Source organism: Haliotis rubra, unplaced genomic scaffold (genome assembly GCF_003918875.1).
Source record: "Haliotis rubra isolate DU_JTF1 unplaced genomic scaffold, ASM391887v1 Scf486, whole genome shotgun sequence".
Lineage (NCBI taxonomy): Eukaryota > Metazoa > Mollusca > Gastropoda > Lepetellida > Haliotidae > Haliotis > Haliotis rubra.
Genome location: NW_025767175.1, coordinates 249,409 through 272,448, shown reverse-complemented (window position 1 = coordinate 272,448; position 23,040 = coordinate 249,409). Strand labels below are relative to the sequence as shown.

At 39.5% G+C, this 23,040-nt stretch overlaps 2 protein-coding genes across 3 annotated transcripts in view; one reads left to right on the top strand and one right to left on the bottom strand.

Moving 5' to 3' along the window:
- Positions 1–23,040, top strand: part of LOC124291226 (kelch-like protein 9) — a 94,643-nt gene that overhangs the window by 7,598 nt on the left and 64,005 nt on the right. The window contains exon 1 of one of the 2 annotated variants that reach the window (XM_046728172.1): positions 15,135–15,214. The exons of the other annotated variant lie outside the window; for it this stretch is intronic. The gene's annotated coding sequence lies outside the window, so the exon portion shown is untranslated. Of the gene's footprint in view, positions 1–15,134; positions 15,215–23,040 lie in introns of those variants that run through there. 2 annotated transcript variants of the gene reach the window in all.
- LOC124291208 (amelogenin-like) lies at positions 16,546–17,253 on the bottom strand. Its single transcript, XM_046728144.1, has one exon. The coding sequence runs from the start codon at positions 17,251–17,253 to the stop codon at positions 16,546–16,548; it is 708 nt and encodes a 235-aa protein (XP_046584100.1).

Below are 23,040 nucleotides of genomic sequence, written 5' to 3'. Positions count from 1 at the left end.
ACGTGAGCTACCACAGGTTCTTGCAATACGTGTCTTTGGCGTCCCCGCCATGGCCATGCCAATGGCTCTCTCCCTCTCTTCTACACTTAAACCTGACATAGCTCTGATGTTTTTTTTTGGCTGATGTGACAGTGTGTGCCCATTTGGATTGAAATATATAGTGGTATCTGCATGGAGATTCCATGGAAAAACGAATAACGTCTTTTTGGTTTTAGGGTCGCAGCACGTGCATTGGCGAATGCATGAGCTGGGTTCTTTGCAAATGGGTGGATTGTGTTCGCATGCAGTGTTTCCATAAGTCACTAACATGTGTTCTAACTCGTTTTGGGATTATTTGCAATTTTAAGGTGACAACTTTCTTTTGATCGTCAGTTTATTTATAATTAGTATCTGCTAAAAGTATTCAAAGCTGACAATTATGGCACACACAATACAGTTTCGATTGACAGGTGCTGTTACCCTTATTGTTTCTGATACAATATTTATGTATTTCTTCATAAACAACCGTGGTCATTAGTGATGACAATATATTCATATTAGCAACCCATAATACCCTAAACAGTGTGATATTTCCACGTTGATTCCATGAGTTTTGCCCAGTGTTGAGCCTTAATCTTTCCTTCATTTTCTACGTTTAAGAATATTTCGTTTTATATGACTTTATGATGTGTGAGTGGGTGATTGTGGTTTTATTCCAGCAATATCACGGCGGGGGACACCCGACATGGGCTTCACACATTGTACCCGTAACCCTATGACTTTATGAAGTCAATGTATAGTGTTTGAGCTTTTAGATGCACGAATATATACACATTTAGGTATAGTCCGTTTGGGTTCAAATGAGAACTACAAATGATTAAATAACTTGAAATTGGGATAAGTGCACAAAACATAATTAAGACACATGGTCCTGAAATCTCTGTACCAAACAGGATCTGAAATCTGCCACGATCACGGAATAAGTTGTTTAAGAAACTATCATATTTGTTAAATTGTGTTTTAGAGACAGAGCGTTATTTCAAGTTTATTTAGGGGAGAACTGATTATGTTCAAACGCTTCACAATCAAACCGACAGAAAATAATGGAACTCAGAGGGAAGATATAATCAGAGGCTAAAGTTACAGTGATATGGAATGTTTTTATTGGTTATAGTGTGGATGAATTTTGTTGATTTGAACCAGAGATGAAGTGTGTAAACAATAGTCGAAGAAACGCAATCAAACAGTTGTTAGAACTTCACGGAATTTACGAGAAGCACAGCATAGTCGAGATAAATGGCTAGTGTTCATTTTACAAGGTCAGACAACCAGACGCTAATCATTTCCGCTGAAAGCGGCTTACGAAGTGCAGAAGTTAGAAAAAACATGTCTATTCGTTGTTCTGGAACAAGTTGGACATGTTCCACGCCTCGGGGAATACGACAGGTGGAGAGCTATAGGTGTGGTTCAGTCTGGTAGCTCGCAGCGTGACGTTGTTCGTCGATTCAACAGCCATAGAAACACCATTTGGCACTTGTAGCTACGTTTTCAGCAAAATAATCATGTCATAGACTACTGGCCGCCCACCAGTAACGACCCCATGTTCAGACCGATGGATTCGAACCACGCCAGATTTCAGCCAGTAGCCTTTACAGCCCGTACCATACCTGGAAACGTCTGTCCTCGGCTTCCGTGCAAGGCGCCCAGCCTGTAGGCCAATTCCGTCGCCAGAACATTGACGTCGATGTTTCTAGTGGAGCGGACAACATTTGTAATGGGGAGCTATGTGTTCTGGAAGGGAATCGCTTTAAGGGTGGGGGCGTTATGATCTGGGACAGGATGACAGCAACAGCAAGGACAACAATGATTGTGATTGAGGGGAACTTGAATGGTGTGAGGTACGAGACGAGATTTTGCAAATGGCCGCTTTACCGGTTTAAAACACAACCGCAAGACAACAAGTATCTCGAATTGTACAGCAGTATATTGATAACAAACAATGTCAATGTGCTACCCTGGCCCGCACGATACTACCCTGACTTGTCACCCATTGAAATGGAGCGATGCTTACGACATCATCCGAATCCTGTCGTAACTCCTGTCCATGCAGGAACTCCGCGAAATCATTCCTCGGATATAGAATTATCTTGCCGGGACTTTCATCGAGGTTTACTGGTCTTAATAACACACCGACCCTAGGCCTGCATCAATGCACAAGGTGGACACACTCGCTACTTATTTGTGACCCCCACTCTTGTGTTGTGGCTGATTTACATACGGCAGGTGCGCTGTTCTTATGGACTGTTGATCTTCATCCTTGATACGTCATCTGATGCGTCAGTTTGGGTAACGTCCGCCACATTCACGTCAACCATACTACCATCGAAAGCTTTATTGAGGCCTTGAATGCTGTAACCTTGATCGAACAACTTCTGAGCAAGAGTCATATGCCGTTCTTTGAAACGTTATGTGGTCAAATGTGCCTTGTAAACATTCCTCTTCGGAAAATTTTAACAAACATATCCTGAAAAGTTTCAACCTTTTTATGTACATGTGTTTTATATGCTGCAGCACTCCCATCACCTTCCGTCCGCCCGGAGAGCGGAAGGTCGCGGGTTCGATCCCCGACCGCGTCATTCCAAAAGACGTTAAAATATGGTACTTGTTGGTCCCTGCCTGGCGCTCGGAATTAATGGGTACAACAAGGACTGGTCGGCTCGGAGTCAGTATAATGTGTCTGAGTGGGGGCAGCGTGGTATCTCAGTGGGCTCGCACTATAAAACCAGCTTAAGTCTGGGCTAGTACAAGCAGCCGCACATACACATACACACGCATGCACGTCATCATATGAGCGAAATATTCTCAAGCACGACGTTTAACCCAATTTCACCCCACCTCACCTCACCCATCACCTTCTGTATGTAGCGCTTTGAGCATACACTATTGTATGGAATCCAGCGCGGTGTAAATACACTTATAATAAGAATAAATAATAATAAATATGAATAATAAAATAAAATAATATAAATAATAAATAGTAATTTCATTAGACATATTATTATTACAATTATGGTTTACACATACGTAAAATATAATCAGTAAAATCCTCTGAAAGATGATATCGATGAAGAAAGTTGAAACGCGATTAGGCAAAGTTGTTTCATTCTCATTTTAACCTTACATACGTAATAATTTTCAGAGATGGCTAAACATGTTTTGATAACTTACAGACGGAGATTTTGTTTCCAAACTTGCTTGTATATGTTGACCTTGAACCAAATCTCACATGCTCAGTTCACGTATAACGAGGTTGCTGGGGTGTTAATCCGCATCACCTTGGGTTTCAATTCGGGAGGAAACATGGAGCGACAGAAAGCAACTTTCTACAGGCTAAATTCCACATTACAAGGGACGCTCTGAAAGCTCCCAAGGCAATAAAACGTTCTTCAGTCAGAAAGTATTACGTGGACGATGAAAAGACTTGCGAAGGTTTAAATTCTACTCCGAGGGGATAACATATTGTAACACATGCCACAAGGGCGCTGCTGTTGTGATCGGACCATTACTGTGAAATGCCATTCAGGAAAATAACCAGTATCAAATGAATGGTATTACCTTTGTCAAGTCACTAAATGGGACACACCCTGCCTGAATACCATCGCTGTTGGATGTCAACCAACTGGTCGTTTCATGTGTTTAACTTGACATTTAAGTTAAACAAGCGAATAGCCGACACTATTAACCCATAAGCACTTAGCCTTGCAGTTATCACTGGTATACACAGTAAGACTCATCATTTAAAACCAACAATTTATAAAAGCATTTTGTTGTTTATGTAATATTGTATTACAAATTTTCATACCTGTGCCTGCTCAGCTCCTATATTTTCACTTTGGTATTATTTGTTATCACAAGGAAAGTTTATATCATGGGCCCAAGGCCTCTTTATTGAATAAAATCTGTCTGTCTGTCTGTTTAAGATAAATAATAGTTTACGCCGCGTATTACCAAAATAAAGACATTTCACCATAGAAATCCAGATCTCACAAACGATTAAATGATAGATCATATCACATAGGGTGAGTGAATAAGGTTTTACGCCACGTTTAGTAAGTGTCGAAACTCTGATAACTCGAAGTATTTACGGAAGTTCCTTTAGCTTCGACACAAAGATGTTTGACTACATTAAGGCAATACCATAGCAACTGACATCAGAAATAAGCTTCACACTTGTAACCGTATGGAGAAGCGAACCCGGGCCTGTTGCGTGACGAGCGAATGCTTTAACCACTACGGTACTCCACTGCTGTCAGACCCACATGCCCTTTTGTACCTAGTATGGTTTTACGCCGCTTTGATTTAAACATATTTTATTCAGTGCCCAATCCTTTTCTTCAATGAATATAATATGTTTAAATCAAAGCGGCGTAAAACCATACTCACTCACTTTTACTAAGCACAAAACGCTTTACGCCGCCTTTTCGCAATATCCCCGCAATATACGACAGGGAACGCCGGAAATGGGCTTCACACATTGTACCCATGTGGAGAATCAAACCCGGGTCTTCGACGTGACGACGAACGTTTTAACCAGTGGGCTATCCCACCATCACTTATCACGGAGAGAGAAAATACCTAGATATAACTAGCGGAGCGTATACAAAGAAATATACAGGGTTTGAACTTGGAAATGAGTAGATCAATTACATGTATTATATTCGCTATTTGAAATGACATGTCAATGCTGCAATATACAACGGGTTGGTGATTGAAAAACAACCACAACAACAAAAACAAGGGGTGGTAACAGAGATTTACAGATTTCCTACCGTTGAGTGTTGAACAACAGAACTTGTGTTGATTACTTGATTTATTACTTGACGAAATTGGTACGTCATAAATACCTTACGTGCACTTGTACCAACATATGTCCACTTCACGCGCACCAGCGTATTGTGTCCGTCACCCGTTGACGTCATTACGATGCCACCCATCTCTCATACTGCGGAGTTTTTTCAAACATAAATGCATACATCACAGCTTTACCTGCATTAAATACACCACACCAAACACACGCGCAACACTATAGACATCGCACCTGCAACAAACATTACAACTTAACATGTAGTAAAGTATATTACATGTTCTTTATATATTCAGGAGTTGTATGGATGCTCCCAAGGTAGTTGAGAATAGAATATGTGGGGTCTAGACTCATTAAAAAGAAATCTATATGATTCATATTGATTTTGAATTTTCTCCTTGGCATATCGTGAGATTTGTTTATGACAATGTGTTTCACGTAATAACAACTGTTACATTCGTCAGACATTTGTCAAATCTGAGTTTGACCGATTTGATATTTTATTGCAGTAACCACCCATGTGTATTGGTTCAAGATAGCGCAAAATAGTTCATTCGAAGCTAAAATGTGAAACTGATTGTCATTATCTGCATTTTGATACGTGATTGTCGGTTTGGTTTCTTCTACATCGCCATTTCGCCAGCACCCCAATTCGCCTTCATTGAAAATAAATGCCAGAAGGTACTGGGTTGTGCATGCTCAGTAAAATGGCATCAAAGTGTATTAGGAAACAGTCCGGGGGTAACGAACGGAAGAACGAATCTATAAATGTAAATGCTATTTTATCATGTGCACCTTATATAGAAATATAGGAATTTGGATCTGTTAATTGTCTGATAACACGTGTCGCTCCATTAACATGACATTTCTTTCAACTAAAGATCTACCATTCCTAAGCCAGGGTAAGGAGGGGGTATGCCTTGGTAAATCAGGGTATAGCAGTAAGTAAACCAGGGTTAGCTGTTGGCACGCCAGTGTAAAGAACTAAGTAAGCCAGGGTAGGGTAAGCAGAAGGTAGGCCAGGGTTAGCTGGAGTGCGCCTTTGTAAAGCACTAAGAAGGCCAGGGTTAGCTGGAGGTACGCCTTGGTAAGCCAGGGTTAGCTTTAGGTACGCCATGGTTAGCAGTAGGTAAGCCAGAATAAGCCAGGGTAATCCTACAAACAAACCCAAGAGAATTAAGGCACACTCACCCCTCTTAATGTCTGTCTAAAATATGAACAGAAAATTGAGTTTGAACAAGGTAAAAATATAATAATCCCCAACGAAACGCATGGCAACTGAGAAACGCGCAAGGTTCTGAATACCAGAGCTGAAAGGGGGCAGGCAGATGCTGTAACGCCTGCGAGAGGGATGAGTGAGTGAGTATGGTTTTACGTCGCTTTTAGCAATATTCCAGCAATATCACGGCGGGGGACACCAGAAATGGGCTTCACACATTGTACCCATGTGGGGAATCGAACCCGGGTCCTCGGCGTGACGAGCTAACACTTTAACCACTAGGCTACCCCACCGCCCCCTCGAGAGGGATGAGAGTGGAAGAGACAGGATACATGTATTTACTCTTGGGTCTGTAACAGAGACTTGGTATCAAGACTGTCAGTCTCTGGAAATATATGATTGATAAAATATATTTAATTGGAAAGCTGCCCCATATATATGTGAGGTTCAAAACGCAAACCGGTGGATAATTTAGACTTGCTTCATTTAGGGTATAATCATTACAGTAAGTTCGGGACGGAAGATAAGAAGAAAAATAATAACGGTAACGTACCGTGACACCGGTTTCCACCTGACTATGCATGCAAAGAAACCAGAAAACTTTATAAAAACAACATAACTTCACTAAAAATGCATAAACAATTTCAACCTAAGAAAGGGGTAATACTTTATGGATAACATCGTCTTTATTGTATTTTAATGCGACGTTTCGGTTTAGATTGTTATACCGTGCTTGACATTTTGTATATAAAGGAAAATAACTATTATTGAGACTGAATGTCAGTCAGCCAGTCACCTCCAGCCTATAGTCTGTTTGCATTGAAAACGTACCGATGAATGTCAATTTAAACAAAAAAGTAAATCGAATAAGATGAAATTAAGACTGCGAATCCTCATAATTTTACCTTGCCAACTGACCATTTAAATCTCAGAATTTTATTCAACTTAGGATAAAAGTTGTTTAACAAACGATCATAGTTTCAAATCGTTATTATTGGTTTGTATTACAAGGGGTATGCACATTAAATGAAACACCGAGAACAAGTAGAGTTGGTCTAAGTTAACGCTCATCACGAACCGCACGTGCATTTGTTTCACTGTTCCATCTACTGCGCTCACCCCCTTGTAACACAAACCAATAATAGCGATTTGAATGTATGATCGTTTGTTAAACAACTTTTGTCCTACAATGAATAAAATTCTGAGATTTAAATGTTCAGTTGGCAAGGCAAATTGATGAGGATTCGCAATCTTAATTTCACTTTATTGGATTTACTTTTTTGTTTTAAGTGAAATTCATCGGTACGTTTTCACTGCAAACACACTATAATCGGCACTGGTTACGTGTCGCCCCTTATGATAAGTATGAGGTGCTGATCACCAATTCTTTCCCGCATCTTCTCGATTATTGCCATCTACTGGCAACAGACATATCTCCCCAGCTGACGGCAACCTACCTTTTATTTAAATGAATTTAGTCCGAGCGTTTCTTATCATTTTGTTACAAGAGGGAAATCGATTAAACTTGTCCCCGGATTATTAGATAGGGGAAAAACTGTAATTCATGTAGATAACATATGTGCAATCGAAATTTAATGAGTTTTGAAAAGTTTTCATATTATCCCGAAACAAACATTTAAAGCAAGGAAGTTACAAAAGTGTCACTTAAGTTAATATGATCTAGATTTCGTTAAACACATCTTTAAACACTGAAGTCAGCAAGCTGTCCCTAGGTGTAGGGACTGTATCAAATATACAAGTTGTTTTTGTCCTAACACAAGTTTGAGACGGATATATAAAGTTACCTGATATCAATATACTCCGACTAGTCGTTTGTTCAAAAGGACAAAAATGCCAACTACTTTTTAGTTATTAGTAAACGTTTCTGGAAAATGACGAATCATATTGTGAGATGGCCCCTGTCAGTTGCCCTTCCCAGAAGCAGATGTTAAATCACGCCCGTAGAACTTTGATTGGCACTTTATAGTTTTTATATGACAATTTTGAATATTTGCCAACATGTTTGAACAATTCTAAGAGGAAGCACGTGTTTAAATAACAATCAATTTCAAACCAAATTATATAAAAGTTTTTTTTCGCTGTTTTGGTCATTTTTCATGTTGCATTCATTAAATAGCTACCGAATATAGTTGTTAAGCAATTCCGCTTTTTTAATTATAGCCATGCTATTCATGCATACTTTTTCCTAACTCGAACAATTTTTCGGATTATATCGACGTGTCTTCGTGGCTCCGGCAGGATCTGTATCCTTGGTCCAAGATTGAAATCCCTTTTCCCTCATTGCGGAGTCTCGCCAACAATACATTTCGGGGGGAAACACTGGACATTAGGAAGGTAATGTGTTTGTGTATGTGTACAATTTATATGTAAAGCCTCGGATATTATTTTACGGGCAAAGATGCCGTCAATTTCAGTCGATGTACGTATACTTAAATTTTTCAGAAAAGAAATGATAAAAATATCATAATAATATATAAATTATATAAATGACTAAAATTTATAATTAAAATGTAATAAACTGAATCAATAAAAAATGTTTATGATAAAACTATATAACAGTATATGTTTCAGCTTGAGTAGTCTTTAACATCTTACTGATAAACAAAAAACTGCTTTTATTCTGTCCAATAGCAATATCTGTTTTATAGCTGCCAAAACCTGCCATGTTATTTTAAAAAGGAGAAAATCCGTATTATATAACTTTTAATTATTGTTACTCATAATACATGTACATGCAATTTTTAAAGAATTTTAGTCTCTCATAATTCCGTATGGAATGGCCCTTATGTAAATATATATTTGATTAGTTTGTATATATGTATAACAGGGGTGAGACTTTAATAAATAATCTGTCTGTCTGTCTGTCTGGGTACACTGTGTGAAGCCCATTTCTGGTGTCCCCCGCCGTGATGTTGCTGGAATATTGCTAAAAGCGGCGTAAACCAAAACTCAGTCAGTCAGTCAGTCAGTCGTGTGCCCCGCCGTGATAAGAAAAAGAAAGAGTATGTAACCTTTGTAACTCGCAGTTAACTGGGGATGAATTCGCTTATATCTTTAGATGTTCATATTTTAGCCAACAACGCATCACTCACCTAGAAGATAGCTCTTGTTCCTTCCCTAATCTCTCTACATATAAAAAATTGATGTCAAGTACTAAAATTCCAACAATCAAACACCTATCTAAATTTATCAAATGTATATATACTCATGCCAATAATGGTTGTTACACCACACACCCCCACCCCACACCCCCTCTCCAATAAAAAAATTGAATGGGGTGACAACCATTATTGGCATGAGTAGGCTATATGTTCCAGTTTTCAGCAATCATTGCGTATATTCCCTGTCACCTTCTTGCATACTGTGTATATTCTGCATTCCATTTTATGTACTCAATAGCCACAATAGAAAGCCACAATAACTCGGTGCGCCTAGTGCCTGCAAGAGTTGTATACTCCCTAGGGAGTTGAGATTGATAATACGATGTGCCGTTGAGATTGACATCCAATGATCGAGGAAAACTACCAGCGCCTTGAGCATGCACTAGTTGCCTGGAAATGTGCGCTATATAAATATTCTATTATGATGATACTCATTTTGAGTAATATACTCTGAGTGTGTGATATTGCTGGAATAAACATGCTCCTTATCTACCATGACTCTAAATATTCACATATCTTATAAGAAATATACTTAATAATTAGTATTCTTTTATTTTCTCCCCGTTGTAAATGGATAGGAAAGCGTGCTTTCGGATGAGAACATTGGGTTAGTTTCCCGGAAATCTTTCGGACCTGCCAGAGTGTATGTGAATGAATACATTTCTTGAAAAGTACGTTTTCTCTTTCTAAAATTGAAAAACACATACAATTCGGATTGGAGAAATTTTAAAAAACCCCAACATTTTTACAAAAAGGGAAGTTTTACATTTTACATCAGATTATTTAGTAGTTTATTTTTCTCACATTCTGCCTAACCGGGTTGTATTACTGAAGCAAATGACTTCACTTTTGACGTCAAAACATTCGAGAGCTACGTAGTGTTTGCTTTCAGAATTCGCGTCGGTAGAGCGCGCTTCAGAAACAGTGTCAGGGCACATTCCTTTTTGGAGGGTTTTGTTGAATTTAAAATGTGCCGAAACATTTTACGTTGTAAGTCCCTATGAAAAGTCCAAGTGAGTGAGTGAGTGAATTTAGCTTTACGCCACTTTTAGCAATATTCCAGCAATGGTGTGCCCCGTTGTAGTATTGCTGGAATTACGTTAATAGTGGCTTAAAGCCATTCTCACTCACCATTGTGTCCTGTCAGTATAGATGATCCATTATTTGCCCAGACCGCACATTAAAGTGTTTTATGCGGGGCTAGGAGAGGTCACTCTGAATGAGTGAGTGTGGTTTTACGTCACTTTTAGCAATATTCCAGCAATATCACGAATGGGGACACCAGAAATGGGTCTCACACATTGTACCCATGTGGGGATCGAACCTGGGTCTTCGGCGTGACGAGCAAACGCTTTAACAACTAGGTTACCCCCATCGCCCCAATGAAATGTCCGAACTCAATAGTCAATACTACCAGCATATCTGTGAAAAAACCCATATTTATCGATTTTATAAAACAGGAGCGTGTGCTCGAATCTTATTTAGAAGATAAAGCTCCTCTGTTTTAATTTTGCGGTCCTTTATCGTTGATTTAAGACCGCTAAATGTTTAATTTAAAACCTCACGCGGTCTGAAATCAACGATAAAGGACCGCAAAATTGAAAACAGAGTAGCTTTATCTTTATTCTAGCACGACTGATAAACGTTTTAAAACCGAACTGTTTGTCGCGCAAGAACACAAGTCGCGAAGGGGCCTTTTTCCGGGAAATCGCTTGGAATCGTCCCGTTGAGGGACAGGTTGTGTAATGAACAAAATGAGATATTTTCAACAACATAAATGCTTTATTTCAGGAACCTGTATGCTTGTATTTGTAACAAGTAGCATACATAAATTAAAAAAAATACACTTTATATTGTGAGCAAGTACAATTATTTGAGTTTTCTCAAGCGAATTATTGATCTCCCCTACTGTATGACAATCGACTCGCCCAAATTCATGCCGTGAACTCTCTAAGTTTAGTCGCCGCCAACTTTATTCACGGAAATAATTGTTGATAACCACCCTACTATTCCCAATTTGGAAAAAACCTGACATGTGGGATACATGGACAGTGGAAGTGGAAGGACTGGGCATTACGGCCGGGACGGAAGCGGTCAGGTTAGGACGTGTTGGCCGGCGTGTGTTGTCGACGTCAACACACGTAGATCTGGACCCGGTTTGAATATATACTGCCGCGTTTTGCGCTGCTGACGGATTTTCCAGCTTCGTAGTTTCTTCACTGGGATTAGGGTCAAGAAATTCTCCTTCAAACCATTCGCTTTTTACTTCAAAAACACCAAAGATGCTGCTGAGATAGAAATTGCCGATGTCCGACATGTTTGTTTACAAACAATATAGGGTCAACGAGTTCGTTGTATTCATACGCGGTGAATCGGTCTATTTAATTAGCGGTCTTAAACTGCCATTTTAAGTACGGTTTTGATGAGGTCTCAGCCAATCAGAATCGAGAATCACACAATGTCGTGCTAGAATAAAGTTTAAAACGTTGTTGACGTGGTTTTCATCCCCGAATCTGCGTATGAACGTGTGAAGAATTGGTCTTCAGCAACCCATGCTTTGTAGGAGGCATCTGGTAATCGGGTGGTCAGGCTCGTTGACTTGCTTGACACATGTCATCATATCCCTATTGCGTAGATCGATGTTCATGGTGTTGATCACTGGATTGTCGGTTATTTACAGACAGACGCGACATCGCTGGAAAACTGCGGCGTTAAGCACCAACAAACAAACACTGAGTATGAACACTTTCCGGTTATTAGAATCTTTTCTTGTTAGGCAACAACAAACAAACACTGAGTATGAACACTTTCCTCTATTAGAATCTTTTCTTGTTGCACTCCAAACTGTTTAAAAATATAGAATGTCAACGCCCAAACAGATTCCAAAATGCGAAAAAGGCAAACTAGGGAAGAAAATGATACGAATAGAGCACCGAAAGTTGTTGGTGACACCAGGTGTTCGCGCAAAATATAAGGACGCCCTGCGCTGCCGGTAGCACCCGGTGTTCACACAGTTTTTGTTAAAGGAGTTAATTTAACATTCGTTTGTTACCGGGCACCGTACGTCAGCACAGGCCCTCGTGTCTTTGCGAGGATTAAAGATTTTATAAAATATATGCAAAAATTTGAGATGACCCCCGACTCGAAATGCTTCACAGCATAATACATTAGCCATGATGTATTGTACTGTGAAGCATTTCGAGTCGGGGGTCATCTCAAAAACAATATTTTTTAATCATTAATCCTCGCAAGGAAACGAGGGCCTGTGTACATCAGTACTTCGGACATAAGACGAGTGTTTATGATCAACTTAGAGTGAGTGAGTTTATTCACGCCGCTTTAAGCAATATTCCAGCAATATCACGGCGGGGCTGCCCCAGAAATGGGCATCACACATTGTACCCATGTGGGGAATCGAACCCGAGTCTTCAGCGTGACGACTGAACGCTTTAATCACTAGGCTACCCCTTCTCCCAGATCAAATCAGACCAAACCAATAACGGAAATCCATATACTCCATAGCACAATTATTTTTTAGCGCACAGAATGCATAGATGTAGGTTTGGAGAAAATAACATCGCGAGGTCAAGTTACGTGTGGTCAGTATTTTTGTGACTAACGGCGCCGCAAATCACTCTAAAGAGTTGCGACCCTTGGTTGTGTCAGGATGCCACGATAGAGTGCATCACTTCAGACTTTCCTCTCACTTCACATCGCAGTGATGCATAAAGTACTGTTCATTCCTAACACAGCACATACAGCAAATACAGCAAAGGGACCACTTTTTAGTTGGTTATCCGTGTTTCGTTATAAGCATTTCAGCTAAAACAGACCAAAATAGTTTGTCATATCCGTCTGTTCGTTATAAACGTATTTACTGTAAACATACCCATGTTTTGCTAAACATTTGTATTTTGTTACAGTTCGATATATTTTTATGTTGATGATACTGATCAACCAACACGATGATAGAATATTTATAATATCAATTTACACGGTGATATTTATAATATTAATTAACAAAGCATTTAACCTACATATGTGTTCTGAAAGTCGTTCCATTGTTACAGACATACGTTCATAAATCCATCCCTCACTCCAATATAGATTAATATCAAAGTACAATGGGTAATTAAATAAATGCAATTATGAATCAGAACATGGATACTAATGAATAAAAAAATCGAGATACGAAGTTATTCATTTTGTAATAAACCATATAGAAACAAGGCCTTTTTGTGCTGCTTTAAGCAGCTTTCGAATTGAAGGCATTGTGTAAACGTCAGTCTAACCTGAGCAGCGAGGCGGTAGAACGTTTATGCTTGGATGGTAATGGGGTACGTTAAGCCACTTCAAATGGCTACACCTGTGCACTTTATTAATGCGACGTGCAGCACCTAAGTCGTCAATCTAATTTTTTTATGTCAAACAAAACATAATGGGAAGTACCTAACCGTATCCATGAATGTTTAAATATTCATTTCTTTATGCTAGTCAAGTGATTGAGACACTCCCAGGTTGCATGGAGCCAGCAGCTGGTTTCACGAAGGCGTCCACAGACGTAATGAATTCACTCTCTTGACATTCTGGTTAATTGTCCGGGTCAAGTTGACATGTGAAGGTCAAGGTCTTTGTTTTGTTGGGTCATCAAGTTTTTCTAACGCAGCTGAAGCCTTGAATTATGAAGATGTTTTTTTATCGAGATATCATTATACAATGTGTTTGGGGCGAATGGAAACTTCTTGGTGTACGCTTCTCAGAACTGTTGCTAATGTTGTGGAAACTGATTTAAAGATGAGTTAACCATTCTATGTAAATACAAACATGCACACGTAATGATTAAGGAAGGCCTTCATAAGGTCTCTAGAAAGTTAGGAGGCGGCGTGTGTTTGTTTAGGATAAAAGATATTGAGAACGCACGCACTAGCACTGCAGTGCAAACATTAAACACGCACTTCTTCATGTCACACACGGTAACAGGCCTCAGACAGATACACCTGTAACATTACGTGTTACATTGATCTTTTTCATCTTACTGCTGAGCTTTGAAAGATTGAACGTAAATATTGCCTGAAATAGACCAAACACCTATCATTTCTTGAATTAAGTAGGAATGAATGTATGCTGGTCCTATTTTCTGGACAGCTTTAATGTTTGCGTCACCGCTCGACTCATTCTTTAGTTAGTTCAAAAATGGATTTCATCAGCCTTACGATGTGGAGAGTTTAAGGAACACACAATAAATTTTAAGCATGGGTATTCTGCAAAAGTATAAACATTTAACTGAAAATTGGAATTCCAAAATGATCAACAAGAAAAATGGGACCAATAGTTTTCTTGAACCTTACAGTACAGAGAGTTGAAATTGACACAAATGAGAAAAAGACATGAGCGAAATGAGCTGGTAAAAGTACAAACAGGCCTTTATGTTAAATGTCTGGGCTATTGAAATGAATTATTCTCTCCTTTCATAGATAGTCTATTATGTGCATTAATCACACGCAATAAGCTTGACATGGGAAGCTGCGATGGCGGAAGATGTCTAACAGATGAGTTACGTCATTGGCCACATTTCAGCAGGTGCGCGTGTGTATTGTCCTTGACCATCAACCATGACGTCTCACTCCCTGGGTGTCTCGACGGATGTCAACCCAAGAATACCTCACTGAGTGGGTGGGAGGCATTTATTACCATTTTGGAAATTGAAAACTGTTAAAGAGAACAAAATATTTCCATGATCAACAGAAATTTCTGATGAAAGCAGAACCCATTGTAAGATTTCGTGAGTGACATGGTTTTACGATACTTTTAGCAATATTCCAGCAGTATTCCAGCAATATCGATACGGGAGACACCAGAAATGGGCTTCACACATTGTACCAATGATGGAAACGAACCCGGGTCTTCGGCTGATCAGCGAACGCTTTAACTAGGTTATGCCACCGCCCATGTAAAGATTCTGATTGTGTCGTGAGTATCTGTTATGAATCATAAAATCGTGATGATGACGAGTATTAATGAAAAGCCATCATAATTGCACATCTTATTTGGAGATTAACTCTTCGCTAGGCATCCATCTTCCATTTTACCTGAGAAATTGACCCTCGAATAATGAGGCATACGACTTAATGGATAAGAACTTCTTGTTTAATGCATAGAGCGCCGTATCGGTGTAGATAGCTTGGGTGTAAGAATCGACACCAAAACGTTGCTATATGCAATACACCAAAACATATTATCCATGAAGTCGTATGCTTCATTATTGACTCACTAACTTCTAGAATGTCGATCAAACACTTAGTTGACCAATCGCTGCGTGGTCAATTTTGGGTCATGGGTGGCTCATCTGTCTCAGGCGCCATGATTCTCCATTCAGTGGTCTGGTTTTGTGAGTTCGAGTCCCTGTGTGGCCCTGTTTTGTCTGTAGTTTAGTCAGCGCTATATCCAGGGTAAACGTCAGAGACCCACGGTATATCTGGGATTACACTTTCTCAGGAAAGTACAGAACCACAGTACTTTTGTTGGGTTGAGTCCCATGCAGGATTCGAACCCAAAACCAAAGAGTCAGGCACCTAATCGCCAGGACACAAAGACTGCCTCCTAACCCAATCAGCCACCGGCGGCTTTCACACCGGCACACGTGAATCTGTACTGTACTGAGAAAGTGTAATCCCAAATATAACATATGTTACATTTGACTACTTTCTTAAATGACATTGATCGTGGTCTCCATCAAAGTGGTAAACGTTGGACACCGACGTCACTTTTTGCTTTCCTCACAAATTGATCGTGGTCTCCATCAAAGTGGTAAACGTTGGACACCGACGTCACTTTTTGCTTTCCTCACAAATTGATCGTGGTCTCCATCAAAGTGGTAAACGTCGGACACCGACGTCACTTTTTGCTTTCCTCACAAATTGATTGTGGTCTCCATCAAAGTGGTAAACGTTGGACACCGACGTCACTTTTTGCTTTCCTCACAAATTGATCGTGGTCTCCATCAAAGTGGTAAACGTCGGACACCGACGTCACTTTTTGCTTTCCTCACAAATTGATCGTGGTCTCCATCAAAGTGGTCAATATCGGAGGCCGACGTCACTTTCATCTTCCCTCCGAAATTGATCTGGTGTAACTGGAGTTCTGTCTTGCATGGATGACGCGTGGACGTCGTCGAACGGTTCTCGCAGAGCCACCTCTGTTGCCAGGCATGTGTCGGGCTGTAAGGAATGCTGACAGGAACCTGGAGGGTCGTGAATCAAATCTGTCAGTCTTGACTATTGGTCGTTGGTGTTGGGTTGCCACTATAGCTTGATTGTTTTGCTGGAACAGTCGCCATAAGTGCCAAATGGTGTATCTATGGACGTGACGATGCGAGGTACTGGAGGTACTGGAGGTATTGGAGGTACTGGAGGTATTGGAGGTACTGGAGGTACTGGAGGTACCGGAGTTACTGGAGGTACTGGAGGTATTGGGGGTACTGGAGGTATTGGAGGTACTGGAGGTACTGGAGGTATTGGAGGGTACTGGAGGTACTGGAGGTATTGGAGGTACTGGAGGTATTGGAGGTACTGGAGGTACTGGAGGTACTGGAGGTATTGGAGGTACTGGAGGTATTGGAGGTACTGGAGGTATTGGAGGTATTGGAGGTATTGGAGGTACTGGAGGTATTGGAGGTACTGGAGGTATTGGAGGTACTGGAGGTATTGGAGGTATTGGAGGTACTGGAGGTACTGGGGGTACTGGAGGTATTGGAGGTACTGGAGGTATTGGAGATATTGGAGATATTGGAGGTACTGGAGGTATAGGGGTTCTGGAGGTATTGGAGGTACTGGAGGTACTGGAGGTATTGGAGTTACTGGAGGTATTGGAGGTATTGGAGGTACTGGAGGTATTGGAGGTACTGGAGGTATTGGAGGTACTGGAGGTACTGGAGGTATTGGAGGTACTGGAGGTATTGGAGGTACTGGAGGTACTGGAGTGAAGTATACCTTTAGCCCTCCATCTGTCATTTCCCCCGAGGCGTGTCATGTCCAACGTGTTCCAGAACAATGATTAAAGTTGTTTTTTTACTTCCGCACGTCTTAAGACAGCATTGAGAGGAAATGATAAGCGTCTGGTTGTCTTGGTCTTTTTAAAGTGAACATTACTGGCAATTTTCCCGAATATGTCATGCTTCTCGCAAATTTGCTTGGCTGCGTTTCTTCGACCATTGTAGCACACTCTGTCGCTTGTTCAGTTGAATTCTTTCACAAGGTTAACAAAGTGACAATAACTTTTGCCTCTGTGTATATATCCATATCACTTGTCAGACTGAAGAAATATACCTATGTGTCATACAGTATATCGTTCTGTATCCATCAGTTTGTCAGTTTGGAGATACATTCTTATATACACGTTTCTGTCTGGATATACTCGTTAATATGTCATAGAGTATATCTTGCTATATCTACCACTGTCTCACTGAAGAAGCATACTAATGTGTCTCAGAGTATTTACGGTTCTATTCACCTGTCTGTCAGACTGGAGATACATGCTAATGTGTCATAGAGTATATCTTTCTATACCCACCTCTGTCCGGCCCGAGAAACATGCTAATGTATCATAGAGTATATCTTTCTATATCCATCAGTTTGTCAGTTTGGTGATACATTCTTATATCCTCGTTTCTGTCTGGATATACTCGTTAATAAGTCAAAGAGTATATCTTGCTATATCCACCACTGTCTCACTGAAGAAGCATACTGATGTGTCCTAGAGTATTCACGGTTCTATTCACCTGAATATCTTGCTAAATCCACCACTGTCTGGCCCAAGAAGCATACTAATGTGTCATAGGGTATATCTTGCTATATCCATCTCTGTCCGGCCTGAAAAACATGCTAATGTGTCATAGAGTATATCTTGCTATATCCACCTCTGTATTTCTGAAGAAGCATACTAATGTGTCATAGAGTATATCTTGCTATATCCACCTCTGTCTCACTGAGAAAGCATACTAATGTGTCACAGAGTATTTACGGTTCTATTCACCTGTCTGTCATACTAAAGACACGCTAATGTGTCATAGAGTATATCTACCACTGTCCACCACTGTCTGACCCAAGAAACATGCTAATGTGTCATAGAGTATATCTTGCTATATCCATCACTGCCTGGCCCAAGAAACATGCTTATGTGTCGTAGAGTAAATCTTGCTGTAGCCACCTCTGTCCGGCCCGAGAAACATGCTAACGTGCCATAGAGTATATCTTGCTATATCCACCACTGTCTCACTGAAGAAACGTGCTAACGTGTCATAGAGCAATTTTTGCCATTCACCACTCTGTCTGACTGAAGAATCATACTGAAGTGTCATGGAATATGTTCTGCTCTATCCACCACTCTGACTGAAGAAACATGCGTGGTGGATTATTTTCTGCTCTATCCACCACTCTGTCTAACTGAAGAAGCGTGCTAATGTGTGGTGGAGTATTTTCTGCTCTATCCACCACTAATGTGTCATAGAGCAAGTATTGCTATATCCACCACTAATGTGTCCTAGATCAACTATTGCTATATCCACCACTAATGTGTCATAGAGTAACTATTGCTATATCCACAACTAATGTGTCATAGAGCAACTATTGCTATATCCACCACTAATGTGTCCTAGAGCAACTATTGCTATATCCACCACTAATGTGTCATAGAGTAACTATTGCTATATCCACCACTAATGTGTCATAGAGTAACTATTGCTATATCCACCACTAATGTGTCATAGAGTAACTATTGCTATATCCACCACTAATGTGTCATAGAGTAACTATTGCTATATCCACAACTAATGTGTCATAGAGCAACTATTGCTATATCCACCACTAATGTGTCATAGAGTAACTATTGCTATATCCACAACTAATGTGTCATAGAGCAACTATTGCTATATCCACCACTAATGTGTCCTAGAGCAACTATTGCTATATCCACCACTAATGTGTCATAGAGTAACTATTGCTATATCCACAACTAATGTGTCATAGAGTAACTATTGCTATATCCACCACTAATGTGTCATAGAGTAACTATTGCTATATCCACAACTAATGTGTCATAGAGCAACTATTGCTATATCCACCACTAATGTGTCATAGAGTAACTATTGCTATATCCACAACTAATGTGTCCTAGATCAACTATTGCTATATCCACCACTAATGTGTCCTAGAGCAACTATTGCTATATCCACCACTAATGTGTCCTAGATCAACTATTGCTATATCCACCACTAATGTGTCATAGAGTAACTATTGCTATATCCACCACTAATGTGTCCTAGATCAACTATTGCTATATCCACAACTAATGTGTCATAGAGAAACTATTGCTATATCCACCACTAATGTGTCACAGAGCAACTATTGCTATATCCACCATTAATGCGTCATAGAGTAACTATTGCTATATCCACCACTAATGTGTCATAGATCAACTATTGCTATATCCACAACTAATGTGTCATAGAGCAAGTATTGCTATATCCACCACTAATGTGTCATAGATCAACTATTGCTATATCCACAACTAATGTGTCATAGAGCAACTATTGCTATATCCACCACTAATGTGTCATAGAGTAACTATTGCTATATCCACCACTTATGTGTCATAGAGTAACTATTGCTATATCCACCACTAATGTGTCATAGAGCAACTATTGCTATATCCACCACTTATGTGTCCTAGAGCAAGTATTGCTATATCCACCACTAATGTGTCATAGAGTAACTACTGTTATATCCACCACTAATGTGTCATAGAGCAACTATTGCTATATCCACAACTAATGTGTCATAGAGTAACTATTGCTATATCCACCACTAATGTGTCCTAGAGCAACTATTGCTATATCCACAACTAATGTGTCATAGAGCAAGTATTGCTATATCCACCACTAATGTGTCATAGAGTAACTACTGTTATATCCACCACTAATGTGTCATAGAGTAACTATTACTATATCCACCACTAATGTGTCCTAGATCAACTATTGCTATATCCACCACTAATGTGTCATAGAGTAACTATTGCTATATCCACCACTAATGTGTCATAGAGTAACTATTGCTATATCCACCACTAATGTGTCCTAGAGCAAGTATTGCTATATCCACCACTAATGTGTCCTAGATCAACTATTGCTATATCCACAACTAATGTGTCATAGAGTAACTATTGCTATATCCACCACTAATGTGTCATAGAGCAACTATTGCTATATCCACCACTAATGTGTCCTAGATCAACTATTGCTATATCCACCACTAATGTGTCATAGAGTAACTATTGCTATATCCACCACTAATGTGTCATAGAGTAACTATTAATATATCCACCACTAATGTGTCCTATAGCAAGTATTGCTATATCCACCACTAATGTGTCATAGAGTAACTATTGCTATATCCACAACTAATGTGTCATAGAGTAACTATTGCTATATCCACCACTAATGTGTCATAGAGCAACTATTGCTATATCCACCACTAATGTGTCATAGAGCAAGTATTGCTATATCCACCACTAATATGTCCTAGAGCAACTATTGCTATATCCACAACTAATGTGTCATAGAGCAAGTATTGCTATATCCACAACTAATGTGTCATAGAGTAACTATTGCTATATCCACCACTAATGTGTCATAGAGCAACTATTGCTATATCCACCACTAATGTGTCATAGAGTAACTATTGCTATATCCACCACTAATGTGTCCTAGAGCAAGTATTGCTATATCCACCACTAATGTGTCCTAGATCAACTATTGCTATATCCACCACTAATGTGTCATAGAGTAACTATTGCTATATCCACAACTAATGTGTCATAGAGCAACTATTGCTATATCCACAACTAATGTGTCCTAGAACAAGTATTGCTATATCCACCACTAATGTGTCATAGAGTAACTATTGCTATATCCACCACTAATGTGTCATAGAGTAACTATTGCTATATCCACCACTAATGTGTCATAGAGTAACTATTGCTATATCCACCACTAATGTGTCATAGAGTAACTATTGCTATATCCACCACTAATGTGTCCTAGAGCAAGTATTGCTATATCCACCACTAATGTGTCCTAGATCAACTATTGCTATATCCACCACTAATGTGTCATAGAGAAACTATTGCTATATCCACAACTAATGTGTCATAGAGTAACTATTGCTATATCCACCACTAATGTGTCCTAGATCAACTATTGCTATATCCACAACTAATGTGTCATAGAGCAACTATTGCTATATCCACCACTAATGTGTCCTAGAGCAAGTATTGCTATATCCACCACTAATGTGTCCTAGATCAACTATTGCTATATCCACCACTAATGTGTCCTAGAGCAAGTATTGCTATATCCACCACTAATGTGTCCTAGAACAAGTATTGCTATATCCACCACTAATGTGTCATAGAGTAACTATTGCTATATCCACAACTAATGTGTCATAGAGCAACTATTGCTATATCCACCACTAATGTGTCCTAGAGCAAGTATTGCTATATCCACCACTAATGTGTCATAGAGCAAGTATTGCTATATCCACCACTAATGTGTCATAGAGCAACTATTGCTATATCCACAACTAATGTGTCATAGAGCAACTATTGCTATATCCACCACTAATGTGTCATAGAGTAACTATTGCTATATCCACCACTAATGTGTCCTAGATCAACTATTGCTATATCCACCACTTATGTGTCATAGAGCAACTATTGCTATATCCACCACTAATGTGTCCTAGATCAACTATTGCTATATCCACCACTAATGTGTCATAGAGTAACTATTGCTATATCCACCACTAATGTGTCATAGAGTAACTATTGCTATATCCACCACTAATGTGTCATAGAGCAAGTATTGCTATATCCACCACTAATGTGTCATATAGAGTAACTATTGCTATATCCACAACTAATGTGTCATAGAGTAACTATTACTATATCCACCACTAATGTGTCCTAGAGCAACTATTGCTATATCCACCACTAATGTGTCATAGAGTAACTATTGCTATATCCACCACTTATGTGTCATAGAGTAACTATTGCTATATCCACAACTAATGTGTCATAGAGCAACTATTGCTATATCCACAACTAATGTGTCATAGAGTAACTATTACTATATCCACCATTAATGTGTCATAGAGTAACAATTGCTATATCCACCACTAATGTGTCATAGAGCAACTATTACTATATCCACCACTAATGTGTCATAGAGCAACTATTACTATATCCACCACTAATGTGTCATAGAGTAACTATTACTATATCCACCACTAATATGTCCTAGAGTAACTATTGCTATATCCACCACTAATGTGTCCTAGAGCAAGTATTGCTATATCCACCACTAATGTGTCCTAGAACAAGTATTGCTATATCCACCACTAATGTGTCATAGAGTAACTATTGCTATATCCACAACTAATGTGTCATAGAGCAACTATTGCTATATCCACCACTAATGTGTCCTAGAGCAAGTATTGCTATATCCACCACTAATGTGTCATAGAGCAAGTATTGCTATATCCACCACTAATGTGTCATAGAGCAACTATTGCTATATCCACAACTAATGTGTCATAGAGCAACTATTGCTATATCCACCACTAATGTGTCATAGAGTAACTATTGCTATATCCACCACTAATGTGTCCTAGATCAACTATTGCTATATCCACCACTTATGTGTCATAGAGCAACTATTGCTATATCCACCACTAATGTGTCCT

What these genes read in the sequence shown, in the direction of transcription:
- LOC124291208 (XM_046728144.1), bottom strand. Translation starts at nt 17,253, where the DNA reads ATGACAGATGGAGGGCTAAAGGTATACTTCACTCCAGTACCTCCAGTA.